We start from the raw sequence: 24,016 nt of genomic DNA, 5'->3' as shown, positions 1-24,016 counted from the left end.
GTGACAAACTCAGCTCTGCTACATTGGTGAGCTACTTTTTATGACAGTGTTTCCCAACCAGGGTGCCTCCAGCTATTGCAAAACTACAACTCCCAGCATGCCCGGACAGCCTTTGGTTGTTGGGTTACGCTAGGAGTTGTAGTTCTTTTTTAACTGCACAACAAACTCAGCTCTGCTGCATCGGAGACTACTCTTTTTAAGACAGTGTTTCCCAATCTGGGGGCCTCAACTTGTTGCAAAACTACAACTCCCAGCATGCCCGGACAGCCAAACACTTGTCTAGGAATGCTGGGAGTTGTAGTTTTTTTTAACTACATGGCAAACTCAGCTCTGCTGCATTGGTAACTACTCTTTATAACAGTGTTTCCCAACCAGGGTGCCTCCAGCTGTTGCAAAACTACAACTCCCAGCATGCCCGGACAGCCGAAGGCTGTCCGGGCATGCTGGGAGTTGTAGTTTTGCACTGATCCAGGAATTAGATTATTAGGTCTATATAGATAGATAGAAGCAAGAATGTCCTCATTCACTGACAGCAAGCAGAGATCATGAAACCGGAGCAAAACAGTGTGCAGATGGGGGCCATTCACTACCGCTTCTAGGTGTAGTCACATGACCCTGGTATGGTTGGCACGCTCTCTCCTTGCCCTGGACATGCTGTCATGTCCCCGCGCGCGCCCTGGAGATGCCAACCTCTTGCCTTAACCAATCTGCGCCCCGACCGGCTCCCATGTTTTTTTTTATTTTTATTACACAAAGATTAAGCCAAGTCTGCACAATGCCATCTGTTGGCGCTGCCCCCCCGTGCCCTCCTCCCCTCCGGCGTCTTAGCAGCGTCGCCAGAATGCATATTCATGACTTCTGCGCACACCGCGCTTCCTTCTCGCTGCGTGCCCGCGACACTGGGGGCACGGCACACAATGCACAGCTGATGTCACTCATCAGACCCCTTCACCGCCTGGCATCCAGCAACATGCGTCACTGCCAGTGCCGCTCACATACGCCACCGGGTATAAACGTCGTCTGAATAGTCAGGGTAGCAGAGCTGTGGTTGTCACATGTAGCAGCTGTTGTGTGCTTCTTTCTATAGAACAGCGCCACCGGTCAGGTTCTGTGTGGTATTACTACTTGGTTCCATTCACTTCAATGAAACGGAGCTGCAATGCCGCATACAACCTGAGGACTAGAGTGGCGCTGTTCTGTAAGAAATCAACAACGTTGTATCTGACAAACTTGGCTCAACTGCATCAAATAAACTCGTCTCATCTACATCTGACAAACACAGGGGAACAAATATGTCAACAGAACTGAGCTGCAATACCGCACACAACCTGAGGACTAGAGTGGCGCTGTTCTGTAAGAAAGCAGCAATGTTGTATCTGACAAACTCGGCTCAACGGCATCGGACAGACTCATCTCAGCTACATCTGACAAACAACAGGGAAACAAATATGTCAACGAAACTGAGTTGCAATACCGCACACAACCTGAGGACTAGAGTGGCGCTGTTCTGTAAGAAATCAACAATGTTGTATCTGACAAACTCGGCTCAACTGCATCGGACAAACTCATCTCAGCTACATCTGACAAACAACAGGGGAACAGATATGTCAACGAAACTGAGTTGCAATACCGCACACAACCTGAGGACTAGAGTGGCGCTGTTCTGTAAGAAATCAACAATGTTGTATCTGATTAACTCGGCTCAACTGCATCAGACAAACATATGAGAACAAATATGTCAATGAAACTGAGTTGCAATACCGCACACAACCTGAGGACAAGAGTGGCGCTGTTCTTTAAGAAATCAACAATGTTGTATCTGACAAACTCGGCTCAACTGCATCGGACAAACTCGTCTCCGCTACATCTGAAAAACACTGGGGAATGAATATGTCAACGAAACTGAGCTGCAATACCGCACACAACCTGAGGACAATAGTGGCGCTGTTCTGTAAGAAAGCAGCAATGTTGTATCTGACAAACTCGTCTCAGCTACATCTGACAAACACAGGGGACACACATGTCAATCTCAGCTCTGCTACATGACACTCAGGTCTTTTGGATCCACTGTATAAAGGCATATGGAAGAATTCCGGAAGCCTCCTTCATTTACTAGTTGGCCTGGGGTGTGGCTTATTTAGGGGGTGTGGCTTATTTACAGGGTGTGGCTTATTAAAGGAGTGGGACTTAAAGGGGTACACCACTGCCCCAGTGTTCGTAATATTTTGGGTGTGGGCTGCGGGGGGTCGTGACGTCACGGCCACGCCCCTCTTCATGTCACACCACGCCCCCTCAATGCATTAAGGGGTCGTGGTGTGATGTCACAACCCCCGCAGCCAGCATTGGGAACAAATTGTTCAGAACGCTGGGGCAGTGGGGTACCCCTTTAACTTTACATGGTACAATCCAAGAAGAGGGGAAGCAGTGTAAGGCATGGTGGACAGAGCAGCGGATCAAGCCTCTGGTGGGCTTCTATCTCAAGCTCTGATAGACCCGGCAACCCCTTAATGAATGGAACCTGAATAGATCAAACAGAAACTGTTTCATTCTGCTGCAGCTCCCCCGATGGCCATCAGCAGTACTGCATGTTTTGTTTTTTGGTTGGTGAGTGTTCCCATTAGTATTTCCTATCTTGTCTCTTGCCGGCAGCTCCAGAAGCAGCTGTCAGAACTGGACGAGGACGATTTGTGCTACGAGTTCAGACGGGAGAGATTCACCGTCCACCGCACTCACCTCTATTTCCTGCACTACGAGTACGAGCCGGCGGCGGACGACACAGACGTCACTCTGGTGGCGCAGCTGTCCATGGACAGGTAGGTGGCGGGACAATGACGGGAGAGGCTGGCACTGACATACACCCACCCTGATAGTCCTCCAGGTCCTCACTCTTCTCCTCCTGTAGGCTCCAGATGCTGGAAGCCATCTGCAAACACTGGGAGGGCCCCATCAGCCTGGCCCTGTACCTGTCAGACGCCGAGGCCCAGCAGTTCTTACGGTACGCCCAGGGCTCCGAGGTGCTGCTCAACCGCCGCAACGTGGGCTACCACATCGTCTACAAGGAGGGGCAGTTCTACCCGGTCAACCTGCTGAGGAACGTGGCCATGAAACACGTCAGCACCCCCTACATGTTCCTCTCTGACATAGACTTCCTGCCCATGTATGGACTCTACGAGAGCCTCAGGTAATGGCATAATGACAGTATTATAGTAGTTATATTCTTGTATATAGGAGCAGTATTATAGTAGTTATATTCTTGTATATAGAAGAAGTATTATAGTAGTTATATTCTTAAATATAGGAGCAGTATTATAGTAGTTATATTCTTGTATATAGGAGCAGTATTATAGTAGTTATATTCTTGTATATAGGAGCAGTATTATAGTAGTTATATTCTTGTATATAGGAGCAGTATTATAGTAGTTATATTCTTGTATATAAGAGTAGTATTATAGTAGTTATATTCTTGTATATAGGAGCAGTATTATAGTAGTTATATTCTTGTATATAGGAGCAGTATTATAGTAGTTATATTCTTGTATATAGGAGCAGTATTATAGTAGTTATATTCTTGTATATAAGAGTAGTATTATAGTAGTTATATTCTTGTATATAGGAGCAGTATTATAGTAGTTATATTCTTGTATATAGGAGTAGTATTATAGTAGTTATATTCTTAAATATAGGAGCAGTATTATAGTAGTTATATTCTTGTATATAGGAGCAGTATTATAGTAGTCATATTCTTGTATATAGGAGCAGTATTATAGTAGTCATATTCTTGTATATAGGAGCAGTATTATAGTAGTTATATTCTTGTATATAGGAGCAGTATTATAGTAGTTATATTCTTGTATATAGGAGGCAGTATTATAGTAGTTATATTCTTGTATATAGGAGCAGTATTACAGTAGTTATATTCCTGTATATAGGAGCAGTATTATAGTAGTTATATTCTTGTATATAGGAGCGGTATTATGGTAGTTATTTTCTTGTATATAGGAACAGTATTATAGTAGTTATATTCTTGTATATAGGAGCAGTATTATAGCAGTTATATTTTTGTATATAGGAGCAGTATTATAGTAGTTATATTCTTGTATATAGGAGGCAGTATTATAGTAGTTATATTCTTGTATATAGGAGCAGTATTATAGCAGTTATATTTTTGTATATAGGAGCAGTATTATAGCAGTTATATTCTTGTATATAGGAGTAGTATTATAGTAGTTATATTCTTGTATATAGGATCAGTATTATAGTAGTTATATTCTTGTATATAGGAGCAATATTATAGTAGTTATATTCTTGTATATAGGAGCAGTATTATAGTAGTTATATTCTTGTATATAGGAGGCAGTATTATAGTAGTTATAGTCTTGTATATAGGAGCAGTATTATAGTAGTTATATTCTTGTATATAGGAGCAGTATTATAGTAGTTATATTCTTGTATATAGAAGAAGTATTATAGTAGTTATATTCTTAAATATAGGAGCAGTATTATAGTAGTTATATTCTTGTATATAGGAGCAGTATTATAGTAGTTATATTCTTGTATATAGGAGTAGTATTATAGTAGTTATATTCTTGTATATAGGAGCAGTATTATAGTAGTTATATTCTTGTATATAGGAGCAGTATTATAGTAGTTATATTCTTAAATATAGGAGCAGTATTATAGTAGTTATATTCTTGTATATTGGAGCAGTATTATAGTAGTTATATTCTTGTGTATAGGAGGCAGTATTATAGTAGTTATATTCTTGTATATAGGAGTAGTATTATAGTAGTTATATTCTTATATATAGGAGCAGTATTATAGTAGTTATATTCCTGTATATAGGAGGCAGTATTATAGTAGTTATATTCTTGTATATAGGAGCAGTATTATAGTAGTTATATTCTTATATATAGGAGCAGTATTATAGTAGTTATATTCTTGTATATAGGAGCAGTATTATAGTAGTTATATTCTTGTATATAGGAGCAGTATTATAGTAGTTATATTCTTATATATAGGAGCAGTATTATAGTAGTTATATTCTTGTATATAGGAGCAGTATTATAGTAGTTATATTCTTGTATATAGGAGCAGTATTATAGTAGTCATATTCTTGTATATAGGAGCAGTATTATAGTAGTCATATTCTTGTATATAGGAGCAGTATTATAGTAGTTATATTCTTGTATATAGGAGCAGTATTATAGTAGTTATATTCTTGTATATAGGAGCAGTATTATAGTAGTTATATTCTTGTATATAGGAGGCAGTATTATAGTAGTTATATTCTTGTATATAGGAGCAGTATTACAGTAGTTATATTCCTGTATATAGGAGCAGTATTATAGTAGTTATATTCTTGTATATAGGAGCGGTATTATGGTAGTTATTTTCTTGTATATAGGAACAGTATTATAGTAGTTATATTCTTGTATATAGGAGCAGTATTATAGCAGTTATATTTTTGTATATAGGAGCAGTATTATAGTAGTTATATTCTTGTATATAGGAGGCAGTATTATAGTAGTTATATTCTTGTATATAGGAGCAGTATTATAGCAGTTATATTTTTGTATATAGGAGCAGTATTATAGCAGTTATATTCTTGTATATAGGAGCAGTATTATATCAGTTATATTTTTGTATATAGGAGCAGTATTATAGCAGTTATATTCTTGTATATAGGAGCAGTATTATAGTAGTTATATTCTTGTATATAGGAGCAGTATTATAGTAGTTATATTCTTGTATATAGGAGCAGTATTATAGTAGTTATATTCTTGTATATAGGAGCAGTATTATAGTAGTTATATTCTTGTATATAGGAGCAGTATTATAGCAGTTATATTCTTGTATATAGGAGCAGTATTATAGTAGTTATATTCTTGTATATAGGAGGCAGTATTATAGTAGTTATATTCTTGTATATAGGAGCAGTATTATAGCAGTTATATTTTTGTACATAGTTATTAGGATCGGTTTTATCTCTCTCCTTATATTTGTATACAGGGTATAATTTCTCTGTTGAATAACAAATCTGACGAATCCCATTTTGATGTTTTTCCAGTAAATTGATGATTCTGTGAGATGGAAATAATGAGAATTTTTCTTGCATTTCCACCTAATTTCTGTGCAAATTGATGGTTTCCACTTGTGATAATACGTTAGTAAACACGTTCTGATCAGACAGGACACATTACAGGAACATCATCTGAGGATTCGCTATTAACTTCACTGAGCCTTTGATGTTTCGCCCCTTTGGGAAAATAAATAAATAAATAAGCCCGTATCTTGTATCTTGATGTAATAGCGCCCTGGAGCTCTCCCTAGTGGTGGATTAGGGAACTGCAGAAAAAGAAAGAATATATTCAGGTTTGACTGTAACACTATATAACGGTTGTGGCCAAAAGATTTAAGACTGACACAAATTTAGATTTTCACAAAGTTTTCTGCTTCACTTTTTATAGCGGCAATTTGCATTAAAGGGGTACTCTGGTGGAAAACTTTTTTTTTTTTTTTAAATCAACTGGTGCCAGAAAGTTAAACAGATTTGTAAATGACTTCTATCAAATAATTTTTACCCTTCCAGTACTTATTAGCAGCTGTATGCTACAGAGGAAATTCTTTTCTTTTTGAATTTCTTTTTTGTCTTGACCACAGTGCTCTCTGCTGACACCTGATGCCCGTATCAGGAACTGTCCAGAGCAGCATAGGTTTGCTATGGGGATTTTCTCCTGCTCTGGACAGTTCCTAAAATGGACAGAGATGTCAGCAGAGAGCACTGTGCTCATGATGTCAGCAGAGAGATCTGTGCTCCAAAAAGAAAAGAATTTCCTCTGTAGTATTCAGCGGCTAATAAGTACTGGAAGGATTAAGATTTTTCTTAATAGAAATAATTTACAAATCTGTTTAATTTTCTGGCACCAGTTGATTTATAAAAAAAAAAAAGTTTTCCACCGGAGTACCCCTTTAAGTACAGTGATCCCTTAACTTACAATGGCCTCAGGTTACAATATTTTCGGTCTTTTCTGGACCATTGGAACATGAAACCGTACACAACAAACAACAGATGTGCGAAACCGGTCAATAGCCGGAAGATCTGACCAATCAGAATTGGCATTTTAATTGTATCTGGTAGCGCCCACTACAGTACAGGGGGGGTATTACATGTTCTATGACGCCCCATGACAGTGGTCTTCAACCTGCGGACCTCCAGATGTTGCAAAACTACAACTCCCAGCATGCCCGGACAGCCGTTGGCTGTCCGGGCATGCTGGGAGTTGTAGTTTTGCAACATCTGGAGGTCCACAGTCTGGAGACCACTACCTTATCTCTTTCTAGTGCGGCTGTATTGTTGTTTTCTACTCTCCATATTACACATTGAGATTCTTGTTTTATTCTCATCGCAGGAAGTCGGTGGTGCAGCTGGACATGAGCAACACCAAGAAGGCTTTGATCATCCCGGCGTTTGAGACCCTGCGGTATCGGCTCTCCTTCCCAAAATCGAAAACCGAATTGCTCTCCATGTTGGATATGGGCACCTTATTCACCTTTAGGTGGGTATTGCCCCTGATCACCATCCTCCACTTTTCCATTGCTCTCATTACAATCTTATGAAATTATTTTGTGCAGTGCCTCAGTTCAGCCTGTAGATGTCACTGTTGTTCGTGTTTTTTTTCATGCAAAGGCTCCTGATTCCGTCAGTCACAACCTTAGGAAACAGTGACACCTACAGGCACTAAGTAGGTACTACAAAAATATAATTATATATACCGTATGTAAATATATATATATATATATACATATATATATATATATATATATATATATATATATATATATTTATATGTAAAAAAATATAAAGAATATATATATATATATATTTATATATTTATGTGTAAAAGAAAATAAAGAATAAAAAAAAAAATATATATATATTTATATGTAAAAAAAATATATAAAGAATTAATATATATATATATATATATATATATATATATATATACAGGGTGGGCCATTTCTATGGATAAACCTTAATAATATTGGAATGGTTGGTGATAGTAACTCCCTGTTTGTGGCACATTAGTATATGTGAGGGGGGAAACATTTCCAGATGGGTGGTGACCATGGCGGCCATTTTGAAGTCGGCCATTTTAATCGAACTTTTGTTTTAAACAGGAAAAGGGTCATGTGACACATCAAACTTATTGGGAATTTCACAAGAAAAACAACGATGTGTTCGGTTTTAACGTAACTTTATTCTTTCATGAGTTATTTACAAGTTTCTGACCACTTATAAAATGTATTCAATGTGCTGCCCATTGTGTTGGATTGTCAATGCAACCCTCTTCTCTATATACTGCTATATACTACTATATACACCGCAGGAGAAATGCTAGCACAGGCTTCCAGTATACACTGCTATATACTACTATATACACCGCAGGAGAAATGCTAGCACAGGCTTCCAGTATACACTGCTATATACTACTATATACACCGCAGGAGAAATGCTAGCACAGGCTTCCAGTATCCGTATACACTGCTATATACTACTATATACACTGCAGGAGAAATGCTAGCACAGGCTTCCAGTATCCGTATACACTGCTATATACTACTATATACACCGCAGGAGAAATGCTAGCACAGGCTTCCAGTATCCGTATACACTGATATATACTACTATATACACCGCAGAAGAAATGCTAGCACAGGCTTCCAGTATCCGTATACACTGCTATATACTACTATATACACCGCAGAAGAAATGCTAGCACAGGCTTCCAGTATCCGTATACACTGCTATATACTACTATATACACCGCAGGAGAAATGCTAGCACAGGCTTCCAGTATCCGTATACACGGCTATATACTACTATATACACCGCAGAAGAAATGCTAGCACAGGCTTCCAGTATCCGTATACACTGCTATATACTACTATATACACCGCAGGAGAAATGCTAGCACAGGCCTCCAGTATCCGTATACACGGCTATATACTACTATATACACTGCAGGAGAAATGCTAGCACAGGCTTCCAGTATGCACTGCTATATACTACTATATACACCGCAGAAGAAATGCTAGCACAGGCTTCCAGTATCCGTATACACTGCTATATACTACTATATACACTGCAGGAGAAATGCTAGCACAGGCTTCCAGTATCCATATACACTGCTATATACTACTATATACACCGCAGGAGAAATGCTAGCACAGGCTTCCAGTATCCATATACACTGCTATATACTACTATATACACCGCAGGAGAAATGCTAGCACAGGCTTCCAGTATCTGTATACACTGCTATATACTACTATATACACCGCAGGAGAAATGCTAGCACAGGCTTCTAGTATCCGTATACACTGCTATACACTACTATATACACCACAAGAGAAATGCTAGTACAGGCTTCCAGTATCCGTATACACTGCTATATACTACTATATACACCGCAGGAGAAATGCTAGCACAGGCTTCCAGTATCTGTATACACTGCTATATACTACTATATACACCGCAGGAGAAATGCTAGCACAGGCTTCCAGTATCCGTATACACTGCTATATACTACTATATACACCACAAGAGAAATGCTAGTACAGGCTTCCAGTATCCGTATACACTGCTATATACTACTATATACACCGCAGAAGAAATGCTAGCACAGGCTTCCAGTATCCGTATACACTGCTATATACTACTATATACACCGCAGGAGAAATGCTAGCACAGGCTTCCAGTATCCGTATACACTGCTATATACTACTATATACACCGCAGGAGAAATGCTAGCACAGGCTTCCAGTATCCATATACACTGCTATATACTACTATATACACCGCAGGAGAAATGCTAGTACAGGCTTACAGTATCCGTATACACTGCTATATACTACTATATACACCGCAGGAGAAATGCTAGCACAGGCTTCCAGTATCCATATACACTGCTATATACTACTATATACACCGCAGGAGAAATGCTAGCACAGGCTTCCAGTATCCATATACACTGCTATATACTACTATATACACCGCAAGAGAAATGCTAGCACAGGCTTCCAGTATCCATATACACTGCTATACACTACTATATACACCGCAGGAGAAATGCTAGCACAGGCTTCCAGTATCTGTATACACTGCTATATACTACTATATACACCGCAGGACAAATGCTAGCACAGGCCTCCAGTATCCGTATACACTGCTATATACTACTATATACACCGCAGGAGAAATGCTAGCACAGGCTTCCAGTATCCGTATACACTGCTATATACTACTATATACACCGCAGGAGAAATGCTAGCACAGGCTTCCAGTATCCGTATACACTGCTATATACTACTATATACACCGCAGTAGAAATGCTAGCACAGGCTTCCAGTATACGTATACACTGCTATATACTACTATATACACCGCAGGAGAAATGCTAGCACAGGCTTCCAGTATCCGTATACCCTGCTATATACTACTATATACACCGCAGGAGAAATGCTAGCACAGGCTTCCAGTATCCGTATACCCTGCTATATACTACTATATACACCGCAGGAGAAATGCTAGCACAGGCTTCCAGTATCCGTATACACTGCTATATACTACTATATACACCGCAGGACAAATGAAAGCACAGGCCTCCAGTATCCGTATACACTGCTATATACTACTATATACACCGCAGGAGAAATGCTAGCACAGGCTTCCAGTATCCGTATACACTGCTATATACTACTATATACACCGCAGGAGAAATGCTAGCACAGGCTTCCAGTATCCGTATACACTGCTATATACTACTATATACACCGCAGGAGAAATGCTAGCACAGGCTTCCAGTATACGTATACACTGCTATATACTACTATATACACCGCAGGAGAAATGCTAGCACAGGCTTCCAGTATCCGTATACCCTGCTATATACTACTATATACACCGCAGGAGAAATGCTAGCACAGGCTTCCAGTATCCGTATACACTGCTATATACTACTATATACACCGCAGGAGAAATGCTAGCACAGGCTTCCAATATACGTATACACTGCTATATACTACTATATACACCGCAGGAGAAATGCTAGCACAGGCTTCCAGTATCCGTATACCCTGCTATATACTACTATATACACCGCAGGAGAAATGCTAGCACAGGCTTCCAGTATCCGTATACCCTGCTATATACTACTATATACACCGCAGGAGAAATGCTAGCACAGGCTTCCAGTATCCGTATACACTGCTATATACTACTATATACACCGCAGGAGAAATGCTAGCACAGGCTTCCAGTATCCGTATACACTGCTATATACTACTATATACACCGCAGGAGAAATACTAGCACAGGCTTCCAGTATCCGTATACACTGCTATATACTACTATATACACCGCAGGAGAAATGCTAGCACAGGCTTCCAGTATCCGTATACCCTGCTATATACTACTATATACACTGCAGAAGAAATGCTAGCACAGGCTTCCAGTATCCGTATACCCTGCTATATACTACTATATACACTGCAGGAGAAATGCTAGCACAGGCTTCCAGTATCTGTATACACTGCTATATACTACTATATACACCGCAGGAGAAATGCTAGCACAGGCTTCCAGTATCCGTATACACTGCTATATACACCGCAGGAGAAATGCTAGCACAGGCCTCCAGTATCCGTATACACTGCTATATACTACTATATACACCGCAGGATAAATGCGCGCACAGGCTTCCAGTATCCCTATACCTTGCTATATACTACTATATACACCGCAGGAGAAATGCTAGCACAGGCTTCCAGTATCCGTAGTTTCAGGTGCTGCACATCTCGTATCTTCACAGAATAGACAATTGCCTTCAGATGACCCCAAAGATAAAAGTCTAAGGGGGTCAGATCGGGAGACCTTGGGGGCTATTCAACTGGCCCATGATGACCAATCCACTTTCCAGGAAACTGTTCATCTAGGAATGCTCGGACCTGACACCCAAAGTGATGGTCTGGTGTGGTATATGGGGTACAAAGATAGTGGGGCCATTCTTCATCAATGGAAACCTCAAGGCCACTGGATATGTGAAATTGCTCCATGATGATGTGTTTCCATCTTTATGCACTGAAGCTGCACGTTCCCTGAGTTTTTCCAGCAAGATGGTGACCACCACATTATGGGTGTCCGGTCCGAGCATTCCTAGATGAACAGTTTCCTGGAAAGTGAATGGCCCCAAGGTCTCCCGATCTGACCCCCTTAGACTTTTATCTTTGGGGTCATCTGAAGGCAATTGTCTATGCTGTGAAGATACGAGATGTGAAGCACCTGAAACTACGAATACTGGAAGCCTGTGCTAGCATTTCTCCCGTGGTGTATATAGTAGTATATAGCAGTGTATACGGACACTGGAAGCCTGTACTAGCATTTCTCCTGCGGTGTATATAGTAGGTATATAGCAGTGTATACAGATACTGGAAGCCTGTGCTAGCATTTCTCCTGCGGTGTATATAGTAGTATATAGCAGTGTATATGGATACTGGAAGCCTGTGCTAGCATTTCTCCTGCGGTGTATATAGTAGTATATAGCAGTGTATATGGATACTGGAAGCCTGTGCTAGCATTTCTCCTGCGGTGTATATAGTAGTATATAGCAGTGTATACGGATACTGGAAGCCTGTGCTAGCATTTCTCCTGCGGTGTATATAGTAGTATATAGAAGTATATGGATACTGGAAGCCTGTGCTAGCATTTCTCCTGCGGTGTATATAGTAGTATATAGCAGTGTATACGGATACTGGAAGCCTGTGCTAGCATTTCTCCTGCGGTGTATATAGTAGTATATAGCAGTGTATACGGATACTGGAAGCCTGTGCTAGCATATCTCCTGCGGTGTATAAGGTAGTATATAGCAGTGTAAACGAATACTGGAAGCCTGTGCTAGCATTTCTCCTGCGGTGTATATAGTAGTATATAGCAGTGTATACGGATACTGGAAGCCTGTGCTAGCATTTCTCCTGCGGTGTATATAGTAGTATATAGCAGTGTATACGGATACTGGAAGCCTGTGCTAGCATTTCTCCCGCGGTGTATATAGTAGTATATAGCATTGTATACGGATACTGGAAGCCTGTGCTAGTATTTCTCCTGCGGTGTATATAGTAGTATATAGCAGTGTATATGGATACTGGAAGCCTGTGCTAGCATTTCTCCTGCGGTGTATATAGTAGTATATAGCAGTGTATACGGATACTGGAAGCCTGTGCTAGCATTTCTCCTGCGGTGTATATAGTAGTATATAGCAGTGTATACGGATACTGGAAGCCTGTGCTAGCATTTCTCCTGCGGTGTATATAGTAGTCTATAGCAGTGTATACGGATACTGGAAGCCTGTGCTAGCATTTCTCCCGCGGCGTATATAGTAGTATATAGCAGTGTATACGGACACTGGAAGCCTGTGCTAGCATTTCTCCTGCGGTGTATATAGTAGTATATATCAGTGTATACGGATACTGGAAGCCTGTGCTAGCATTTCTCCTGCGGTGTATATAGTAGTATATAGCAGTGTATACGGATACTGGAAGCCTGTGCTAGCATTTCTCCTGCGGTGTATATAGTAGTATATAGCAGTGTATACGGATACTGGAAGCCTGTGCTAGCATTTCTCCTGCAGTGTATATAGTAGTATATAGCAGTGTATACGGATACTGGAAGCCTGTGCTAGCATTTCTCCTGCGGTGTATATAGTAGTATATAGCAGTGTATACGGATACTGGAAGCCTTTGCTAGCATTTCTCCTGCGGTGTATATAGTAGTATATAGCAGTGTATACGGATACTGGAAGCCTGTGCTAGCATTTCTCCTGCGGTGTATATAGTAGTATATAGCAGTATATAGAGAAGAGGGTTGCATTGACAATCCAACACAATGGGCAGCACATTGAACACATTTTATAAGTGGTCAGAAACTTATAAATAACCTTTGGATAGGGGATTAGATGTCTAGGGGTGGAGTACCCCTTTAAAGGGGTATTCCAGGAAAAAAAACTTTTTTTTATATATATATTAACTGGCTTCAGATAGTTAAACAGATTTGGAAATTTCTTCTATTAAAAAATCTTAATCCTTCCAATAATTATCAGCTGCTGAAGTTGAGTTGTTCTTTTGTGTCTGGCAACAGTGCTCTCTGCTGACATCTCTGCCTGTCTTGGGAACTGCACAGAGTAGAAGAGGTTTGCTATGGGGATTTGCTTCTACTTTGGACAGTTCCTGAGACACGTGTCATCAGAGAGCACTTAGACAGAAAAGAACAACTCAACTTCAGGAGCTCATCAGTACTGAAAGGATTAAGATTTTTTTTAATAGAAGTAATTTACAAATCTGTTTAACTTTCTGGAGCCAGTTGATAAAAGTTTTTTCCTGGATAACCCCTTTTAAACCTGTAGATGTCACTGTTACTCATTTTCCTGGTTACTCTTAGTGACAACCTTACTTAGCATAGGAAATAGTGACACTTACTGGCTATAAGTAGGTACTACAAAAAAAAATATTAATGAAAAAAAAAATTATATATATATATATATATTTTTTTTTTTTTTGTAATACCTACCTATTGCCTTTAGGTGTCACTGTTTCCTATGCTAAGTAAGGTTGTCACTAAGAGTAACCAGGAAAATGAGTAATAGTGACATCTACAGGCATTAAGTAGGTACTACAAAAAAAAAAAAAGTATTCATAAAACATATATATATATATATATATATATATATATATATATTTGTTCTGTTTACAAATCAATACCTCTTGCAATCCATCCGTCCTATGCCACAATCCTACAATGCATTGCACTATAGTTGCATTCCATATTCCAGGGTTTCTCGACCAGGATGCCTGCTGGGAGTTGTAGTTTTGCAACAGCTGGAGCCACACTGGTTGGTATACATATAGGTCCTATACAGGCCCTGGTGGAAACACTACACCTCCTACAATGCAGCACAGCAGTTTATGTTCTTTGCAGCTTTGGCTGTGACTGGAGTAGAGGACATGATTTCGCCTCCGGTCAGGTTACCTATGTAGGATGAGGATATGTTCGGGTTTGCGCTGTAGATCTAGAGGCTTCTTCGGAGTCTCGGATTAATCGCGCGATCGGTGAGTGTAGCTTCCAGTAGGACAGTGTTTCCCAACCAGTGTGCCTCTGGTGGATGCAAAACTACAACTCCCAGCATGCCCGGACAGCCGAAGGCTGTCCGGGTATGCTGGGAGTTGTAGTTTTGCAACCACCGGAAGCACACTGGTCGGGAAACAGTGTTCTAGGACGTGTTCAGTACAAAAACAGCGCCACCCCTGTCCTCAGGTTGTGTGCGGTATTACAACTCTGCTCCATTCACTTCAATGAAACTGATTACAAGAGTGGCGCCGTTTCTTTAAAGAATACCTGTCATGATCTTATTACATTTTATAACCCTCCCAGTTCACTGCCCCATCATGATAAACCCCCCCATCCCACTCCCGGCCATTATTTTTATTAATTTTTAGTTTTCTACCTTTAAATCTCTCTGTATTTTCTCCTCAGTCAGATTCACAGACTGGGAAAGGGGCGTTCCCCAGCAGGCGTGACATCATCTGAAGCCATACAGGGGAGAACTTCCTCCCTCACTCTGCTACACACAGCCCAGAGCAGTTCAGTGTGAGATGAGCTATGATTGGCTAAGGCTGCACCCCCCACCCCCCTCAGCATTCCAGACTGCATTTCCTGATTTTGGACTTCTGCCAGGCCAGCAGGAGTCCAAAGTCTGTGCAAGAGATGGGGGGGAAACGTGCTCTGGACAAGTAGGGAGACACCTAGTGGCAGCTTTTTTAAACACATAGAAACATAGTAAAGTTTTTTTCTTAATCAAAGTACATTAGAAAGAGTCTTTATTTACCATATGGAGAGCAATAGCAAAAATGAGTTTTAATGATAATGGCCATTTAAAGTTCCCATGAACATAAGATACGTGACGGTCATACGTGCCGAGTGATCAGGTGACTATCTAATGTGTATGGCGGCTTCCTGACTCTCCCCAATGGATAATATTGGAGGAATTGCTGACTGTTTCCAATAATACCCAGCTCTATATTTATTATTATTATTATCCTCCAGGTACCACGTCTGGACCAAAGGGCACGCTCCCACCAACTTCGCCAAGTGGAGAACGGCCACGACCCCTTACCGCGTGGAGTGGGAGGCAGATTTCGAACCCTACGTAGTGGTCAGACGGAACTGTCCGGAGTACGACCGCAGATTTGTTGGGTTCGGGTGGAACAAAGTGGCTCACATCATGGAGTTAGACGCGCAGGTAAATGATTGTTTTCGGATGGGATCGTGGGCGTAGCGATATGTGGGTCTGGGTGCCACGAATGTCCACTTGCGGTTTTAAAAAAAAATTGTCATTTGCCGTAAAATAGCGCCTTTTTTGCAGCAATTTGGGGAAAATCACCGCAAAAACATAACCGATGCAGCAAAAAGTTAAATGTGTAAACACAGCCTCAGGGTTGTTATAACTACTCTTTATCCTGATCCCATAGAGATAGCAGCAGTATACAGATAGAGCTGGAGGGGAGGTGTATAACTATTATATATCCTGATCACATAGAGATGGCAGCAGTATACAGATAGAGCTGGAGGGGGATATGTATGACTACTATATATCCTGATCCCATAGAGATAGCAGCAGCAGTATACAGATAGAGCTGGAGGGGAGGTGTGTTATTACTATATATGCCGATCTCATAGAGATAGCAGCAGTATACAGATAGAGCTGGAGAGGATGTGTATAACTACAGTATGCAGAGAGCTGGAGGGGAGGTGTATAACTACTATATATCTTGATCCCATAGAGATAGCAGCAGCAGTATACAGATAGATCTGGAGGGGACGTGTATAACTACTATATGTCCTGATCCCATAGAGATAGCAGCAGTATACAGATAGGCCTGGAGGGGAGGTGTAAAACTACTTTATATCCTGATCCCTTAGAGATAGAGCTGTAGGGGAGGTGTATAACTAATATATATCCTGATCCCATGAGATAACAGCAGTATACAGATAGAGCTGGAAGGGAGGTGTATAACTAATATATATCCTGATCCCATGAGATAACAGCAGTATACAGATAGAGCTGGAGGGGAGGTGTATAACTAATATATATCCTGATCCCATGAGATAACAGCAGTATACAGATAGAGCTGGAGGGGAGGTGTATAACTAATATATACCCTGATCCCATGAGATAACAGCAGTATACAGATAGAGCTGGAGGGGAGGTGTATAACTAATATATATCCTGATCCCATAGAGATAGCAGCAGTATACAGATAGAGCTGGAGGGGAGGTGTATAACTATTATATATCCTGATCACATAGAGATGGCAGCAGTATACAGATAGAGCTGGAGGGGGATATGTATGACTACTATATATCCTGATCCCATAGAGATAGCAGCAGCAGTATACAGATAGAGCTGGAGGGGAGGTGTGTTATTACTATATATGCCGATCTCATAGAGATAGCAGCAGTATACAGATAGAGCTGGAGAGGATGTGTATAACTACAGTATGCAGAGAGCTGGAGGGGAGGTGTATAACTACTATATATCTTGATCCCATAGAGATAGCAGCAGCAGTATACAGATAGATCTGGAGGGGACGTGTATAACTACTATATGTCCTGATCCCATAGAGATAGCAGCAGTATACAGATAGGCCTGGAGGGGAGGTGTAAAACTACTTTATATCCTGATCCCTTAGAGATAGAGCTGTAGGGGAGGTGTATAACTAATATATATCCTGATCCCATGAGATAACAGCAGTATACAGATAGAGCTGGATGGGAGGTGTATAACTAATATATATATCCTGATCCCATGAGATAACAGCAGTATACAGATAGAGCTGGAGGGGAGGTGTATAACTAATATATATCCTGATCCCATGAGATAACAGCAGTATACAGATAGAGCTGGAGGGGAGGTGTATAACTAATATATACCCTGATCCCATGAGATAACAGCAGTATACAGATAGAGCTGGAGGGGAGGTGTATAACTAATATATATCCTGATCCCATAGAGATAGCAGCAGTATACAGATAGAGCTGGAGGGGAGGTGTATAACTAATATATATCCTGATCCCATGAGATAACAGCAGTATACAGATAGAGGGGGGGTCTGTGAGATGCTGGGAGGAATCTAGTAGGTGATGATCTCATCCTGCAGTTCACAGGAAGTCAGGCCCAGAACTGACACTCTGTTTAGACACATTAAGTACTGGAAGGCTTGGAAAGTCAGATTAGTGGTCACATGACCAAGTTACTGTAATGAAACAGATGGCGCTATAGAGATAGTGATTGTGCATGATATGGGCAAAAAACCTGGAGTACTTCTTTATTCTTTAAATGGTGGACATTCCCTTTAACCAATATGATGCTGTGTCTGATGACCAGGGGTAGGGCTGTGACAACCTCAATCTGATCTCTCTTCTTCTCCCTATAGGAATATGAATTCACGGTACTGCCTAACGCCTACATGATCCACATGCCTCACGCCCCGAGTTTCGATATCACCAAGTTCCGCTCGAACAAGCAATATCGAATTTGCCTAAAAACGTTAAAGGAGGAATTCCAACAAGACATGTCCCGGCGGTACGGATTCACGGCTCTCAAATACCTCACTGCGGAGAACAACAGCTAACAAGACCTGGAGGATGGAAGGGCTCGGGTGTGCCGAACATCTGGTGAAGGCCTCAAAGGCATGGCGTCCACAGTCAGTGGTTGATTGGAGACCCCTGGGTCATTCAAGGAACTTTAACCTATTGTCCTTTATGCCCCTTGACTTCAGTAAACCATCAAAGCAGAGAACATACCGATATGGATCCAGGTAGATAGAACGTTACGAGGAACTCGACTTCTTACCTGGTGCTACAGAACAAAGCTGACATGGAGGAAATCTACCCGACATGATGTCCAGTGTGTGACATCCAAGGTTGTCAGCCATATCTCCCTGGCCTAACCCCCGCCGTCTGCTTTGCCAGCAAGTAGCCGAATACTTTGTTCTGAAACTTCTTCCAGAAGCTTCTGGTGAGTGCTCAGCTGAGCTTCAAAGTAGCAGATAGGAGTTCCACCATATCTAGTGATGAGCATATCGATTGCCGTAGCGGCTATAAGACTATTTTTGAGTTCTACCAAGCCCCTTCCTGGGACAACGCACAGATGTACTGTTCTGCAACTTGCCTGCCAGGGGGGGCAGTCCCACAAAATTGAGGGACTTGGTGTGAAATCTCTAAACTTTCATGCAAAAAAATAAAAATAATATAAAAAAACAAAGTAGCAGTGTTGACATTGGAAAGATCCAAAGGGCATTTCTTTCTATTTTTGTATTGTATTCATTGCTGTATAAAAGAAATCAAAAGTATTCATGCCCTGCCATCTCTACGGACTATGCTGAGCTGAGCGACTGATCGTGATTGTTCTTTGGTTTTGGAAGGTGAACGTGACTCCCTGTATCATGAGGCCAAGCTTCTCCCGATGGTGACACCATGACCTCTAAGACTTAATGCCTCTTGTTCTTGGGCTCATTCTTTTACCGGCTGAGATAATCCTGCGATTGGCTTGGGCATCGGGAAAACAACAATGGGCTCGGACTTCTGTAGGGCTTCGCTATTTATACTGCGGCATGTTCATTTTCAGATAAATCTTAGCTCCGTCCGTTACCTTTGAAGCCCAGAACATTACTATGCAATGTCTTACTGGACTTACATGTTGGAACATGGTCCATGTCCGTGCCCACCGAGTAAAGATGAACTCGTGCATGGAAAGGGTAACATTTCCCATGGATTCGACCCAAGAGAAAGATGGTGATGCAGAAAGTTCCGACCCACCTAAGAGTGTTGATGGACGTTCGTGAAGGAGGAGTTATAACCCAAGAGATTTTTCCACTATTTTTTACCGTTCAGTATTAATTGTCATGTTTACAAAGAAGGACATTAAGTCTAATGCACTAGACCTGCTGTCTGGGACTGCTTGTTAACCAATGGAAGATGGCGCTCGGAGACAGAGGAAAAAAAAACACAAGGCCGTGTTCTGTTCTCATCCGATGTATTGTAGATCCACGCGACGTGCGCGTGAAATCATGAATCCTTTACACAAACATTTGTCTTTTGTTTTTTTTTTCAAATTTATTTTAACCAGAAGTTTGGCTAAAAAGGCTAGACATGAGCAAAAAGGAAAGATGTCTTGAAGATGTTGAAGAGCACTTTAGGCAAGGACTACTCAAAAAGTTGTAGGAATGTAAAGTGGCTCAGGCTAGAACAAAACGTCTTGAGGAGCACTATAGGCCAGGACAACCCAAAAAGTTGTAAGTGTGGTAAAGTGGCTCAGGCTAAAACGAAACATGAACGAATGGGAAATATGTCTTGAATATCTTGAGGAGCACTATAGGCCAGGACTACTTGAAAAGTTGTTAGTATTGTAAAGTGGCTCAGGCTAAAATGAAACTTGGGCAAAAAGGAAAGATGTCTTAAAGGTTTTGATAAGCACTTTAGACCAGGACAACTCAAAAAGTTGTTAGTATTGTAAAGCGGCTCAGGCTAGAACTAAACTTGAGCAAAAAGTAATGACGTCTTGAAGTTCTTGAGGAGCACTTTAGGCCTGGACTACTCGAAAAGTTGTTAGTATTGTAAAGTGGCTCAGTGCTTGTCAGTACCCCATATGGCTCTCCATGGGTCATATTAGAGCAGGGTCACAAACTGAGGAGGGCGGGGGCCATGACAATACATTCTACACCAATACCCCCAAGATGAGCAGTCCCAGCCTTATACTGGCCATATAGATTGTCTTGGCGGGATTGGCTGACTATCTAATGTGTATTTTGGCTACATACCAATTCCCGCCCAACAGCTGGTAGTGATAACGAATGGGTATAATGGCTCTTGGTAGAGGTAAGCTGCCGTCAGGTGTGTCTGGCAGCAGCTTTAGTCACTATCCCATTTAGAACACATGCACACTTGACACTTGGGGAAGTGGTAAAGATAGCCGTGTATGGCCAACTCTACACATGTCGGCAAGCCCAAACATTTTGTCAGGTTCCCCCAACAAGCTATTGTGTCTAGAGAGAGACTATCCCCCAATGGCTCCTGTTGGATATAATGGTTGGGCAGGTTCATTCATTCCCTGCAGATACCTAGTACCAGGGTTGCATGGTGTCCATTTATTTCCATTCCCTTGAACCAGATGTGCATGGTGGGGGGATGGTTTACAAGACGTTTGGTCAGCAGTTTCCACCTCTTCATGACCATCCATTTTTGTTTGGCTAATCGTGTTGTGTCTATAGGAGAAGTAACCTAAATGGCGCCCCCTTTTACAAGAAACGTGAGCACCTGGAGCCCTATTATATTCATTGTTATGGGTGGACAACCCCAAACCCAAAGTTGTCGGCCATCTTGAGAAGATTTTGTTGTAAGATCATCAATGGCATCTACTATGGTCCCCATGTTCTTGACCTAATCTTTTTGCTCGTTTGATGTAAAATTTCTTTGCTCTGTGTTTTTTTTTGTGCCTACAGATTTATCCGTCTGATTATTTTTTTAACTTTTATCATCTCGGTGACATAAGTTTGTTTTCATTCACGTCAGTACAACACTAATCTGCAATTATAGCGGGGGAAGTGATGGGTTTGTGTACCAAAACTGACCTTGTTGCCCATGGCAACCAATCACTCAGAGCAGGGAGATAGGACCAGTGTCCTAATAGCATCAAATACTGGACTGACTGGTCAATTCGAGACAAGTTAATGGGGTTGTCCAGAACCCCTCCCAAAAAAACCATAGCTGCTTTTGTCCAAAAAACTGTGCCAAACCGTGCCATAGGTTGTGTCTGGTAGCTGCAATACCACAGACAACCTGAGGAAAGGTGTTGCGCTGTTGTTGGACGAAAGTGGCTTCATTTTCTAGTTCCGGACAACCCCTTACGGCTACCGATACAAGTTAGGGTGCGTTCACACCACGGTTTAGTTTACGTTTAATGTATATATTTTCCTATTGACTTATGTTATAGGGTACGCTGAGGAACAATGGGAGGATCCCAACGATAGTCCGGCGCTCCGGAGTATGGTAAAAAAAAATGTACACATAGGCAGTGCAGATAAAACCAACCAAATAGTTATAGGGTATCGCTAACGGAGCCTATTTCTCGCTGCGCAAAATGTGCTGCGCAGCGGGAAATATGCTGCGTATTCTGCAATGAGCATAGACACAGGGCTATCTGGCGGTAGCTCTGTGTATTCAGTGATGTTTGGGGGCGGTACAGTAACGCCGGCGCGTGAAATACGCTGCGTTAGCGATACGTTGGAGCGGACCCATAAGAAGAAATTAAATTTAAAAAAAAAACTGACCATAACATATCCAATTTTGTTACACACACATTAGAGTGATCGACCACGTTTTGCATACCGCACGCTCAACAACCGCGCTATTATGTGCGGAAAAAAAAACGTAGGCCTTACGATCTGTCTATCTATATACACACACACACATATATATATATATATGTATATATAGTAAGTCAATAGGGAACGGCTTATACTGTCTGCCATCCGCTTTTAGCATTCGTGCGTTTACGTTAAACGGATAGCGATAACGCGGTGTGGACGCACCCTTAGATAAGAAGTAAAATCTGACTGGGACACTTAGGTGGCTTGTCGCCAATAGCAACCAATTAGGGTTTAAAAAATATATATATATATATATATATATATATATATATATTTGAAAGTTGAATTGTGATTGACTGCTCTGAATGGAAGAGTTGCCCATAGCAACCAAAGAGAACAAAGGGAAAGTGAAAGAATGAATCTGATTGGCTGTCTGGGGCATCTCCTTCCACCTTGACCTTTGTAGGGCCATAGCAACCTATCAGAATGCTTGTTTCACTTAGATTAGAAAGTGAAACTTAAACTGAGGTTGCTATGGCAACAAAACGATTTGTACTCTAAAGCAGTGTTTCCCAATTGGGGGTGTCTACAGCTATTGCAAAACTACAACTCCCAGCATGCCCGGACAGCCGTTGGGACCCTGATTTTTGGGTTTAAATGGCTGCAAAATTGCAGGAAAAAAATGCGCAAAAAATAAAAAAAAATGTCCGCAACCCGTAAATAGGAAATGGAAGTAACCTCATCGTCTCCCAGTCCACGTATGAGAAGAGCGACACGGGGCCCCTGAGAGAGGACACTGTCCTTGTTGCCCATAGCAACCAACCAGAGCCCACTTTTATTAATCACCCTTGATTGGTTGCTATGGGCAACATGGCGGCCGGGCCTCTGAGTTTGTCGCGCGTGAATGTGTTCGCAGCGACTCCAGTGTAAAATGGCTTGTAAATACATTTCGGGAAACATTTGTTTATTTTCAGTTGTGCAATAAAATTGTGAAATAATTTCGTGTCACGTGTCATGGCTTCAATCTCCCGTCAGTGGAATGGTGCAAGATGGCGGCTCCACAGCAAAATTCAATGTGAACATACCCTTAGATAGAACCTAAGGTCTGAGCTGTCAATCACACTGAAGCCCCGCCCACATACCCGGATGTCGAGCAGCGTAAACTTTAGGAACAACTCACAACTACCCACCTCTGAATAACACTTTATACATTGTAGGTATATGGCCCAAAAATGGCGCAGATGGAAGACCAACCTGGTGGTAAATTTGAGGTAAAAAAATGTATAAAAATTTATTTTTTTGCGCAAATTTGATGAGCAGCTGGCGTAGGGATGTGCGTGAGCTTTTCACCGTTTTTGGAACAACCAGGGGCCTTCCGTCATTTGCGCAAATTAATTATTTTGGGGAAAAAAATATTTTATTGTTTTTTAAACTACGGTTTTATTTATTTTTTATATAAATAACAGCTTGTTTTACCTGGTGTGAACATGTCCTTATACATTGTTATATAGACGAAGACCCTGTTCATCGACAGCAAGCG

The 24,016-nt window shown here is 41.3% G+C and overlaps 1 protein-coding gene across 3 annotated transcripts in view; it reads left to right on the top strand.

The window, feature by feature from the left end:
* Nucleotides 1-23,474, top strand: part of LARGE1 (LARGE xylosyl- and glucuronyltransferase 1) — a 410,766-nt gene extending 387,292 nt beyond the window's left edge. For all 3 annotated transcript variants that reach the window (XM_056517630.1, XM_056517631.1, XM_056517632.1), the window contains 5 exons: nucleotides 2,650-2,813; nucleotides 2,903-3,181; nucleotides 7,410-7,556; nucleotides 16,154-16,349; nucleotides 18,544-23,474. In XM_056517630.1, coding sequence (XP_056373605.1) covers nucleotides 2,650-2,813; nucleotides 2,903-3,181; nucleotides 7,410-7,556; nucleotides 16,154-16,349; nucleotides 18,544-18,741 — 984 coding nt within the window. In that variant the 3' untranslated portion in view covers nucleotides 18,742-23,474. The remainder of the gene's footprint in view (nucleotides 1-2,649; nucleotides 2,814-2,902; nucleotides 3,182-7,409; nucleotides 7,557-16,153; nucleotides 16,350-18,543) is intronic.
* Nucleotides 23,475-24,016: the final 542 nt, after the last annotated feature.

The sequence above is a fragment of the Hyla sarda genome, chromosome 4, assembly GCF_029499605.1.
Source record: "Hyla sarda isolate aHylSar1 chromosome 4, aHylSar1.hap1, whole genome shotgun sequence".
Taxonomy (NCBI): domain Eukaryota; kingdom Metazoa; phylum Chordata; class Amphibia; order Anura; family Hylidae; genus Hyla; species Hyla sarda.
The sequence above is the reverse complement of the archived record's forward strand: the minus strand, read 5'-3'. Positions and strand labels throughout refer to the sequence as shown.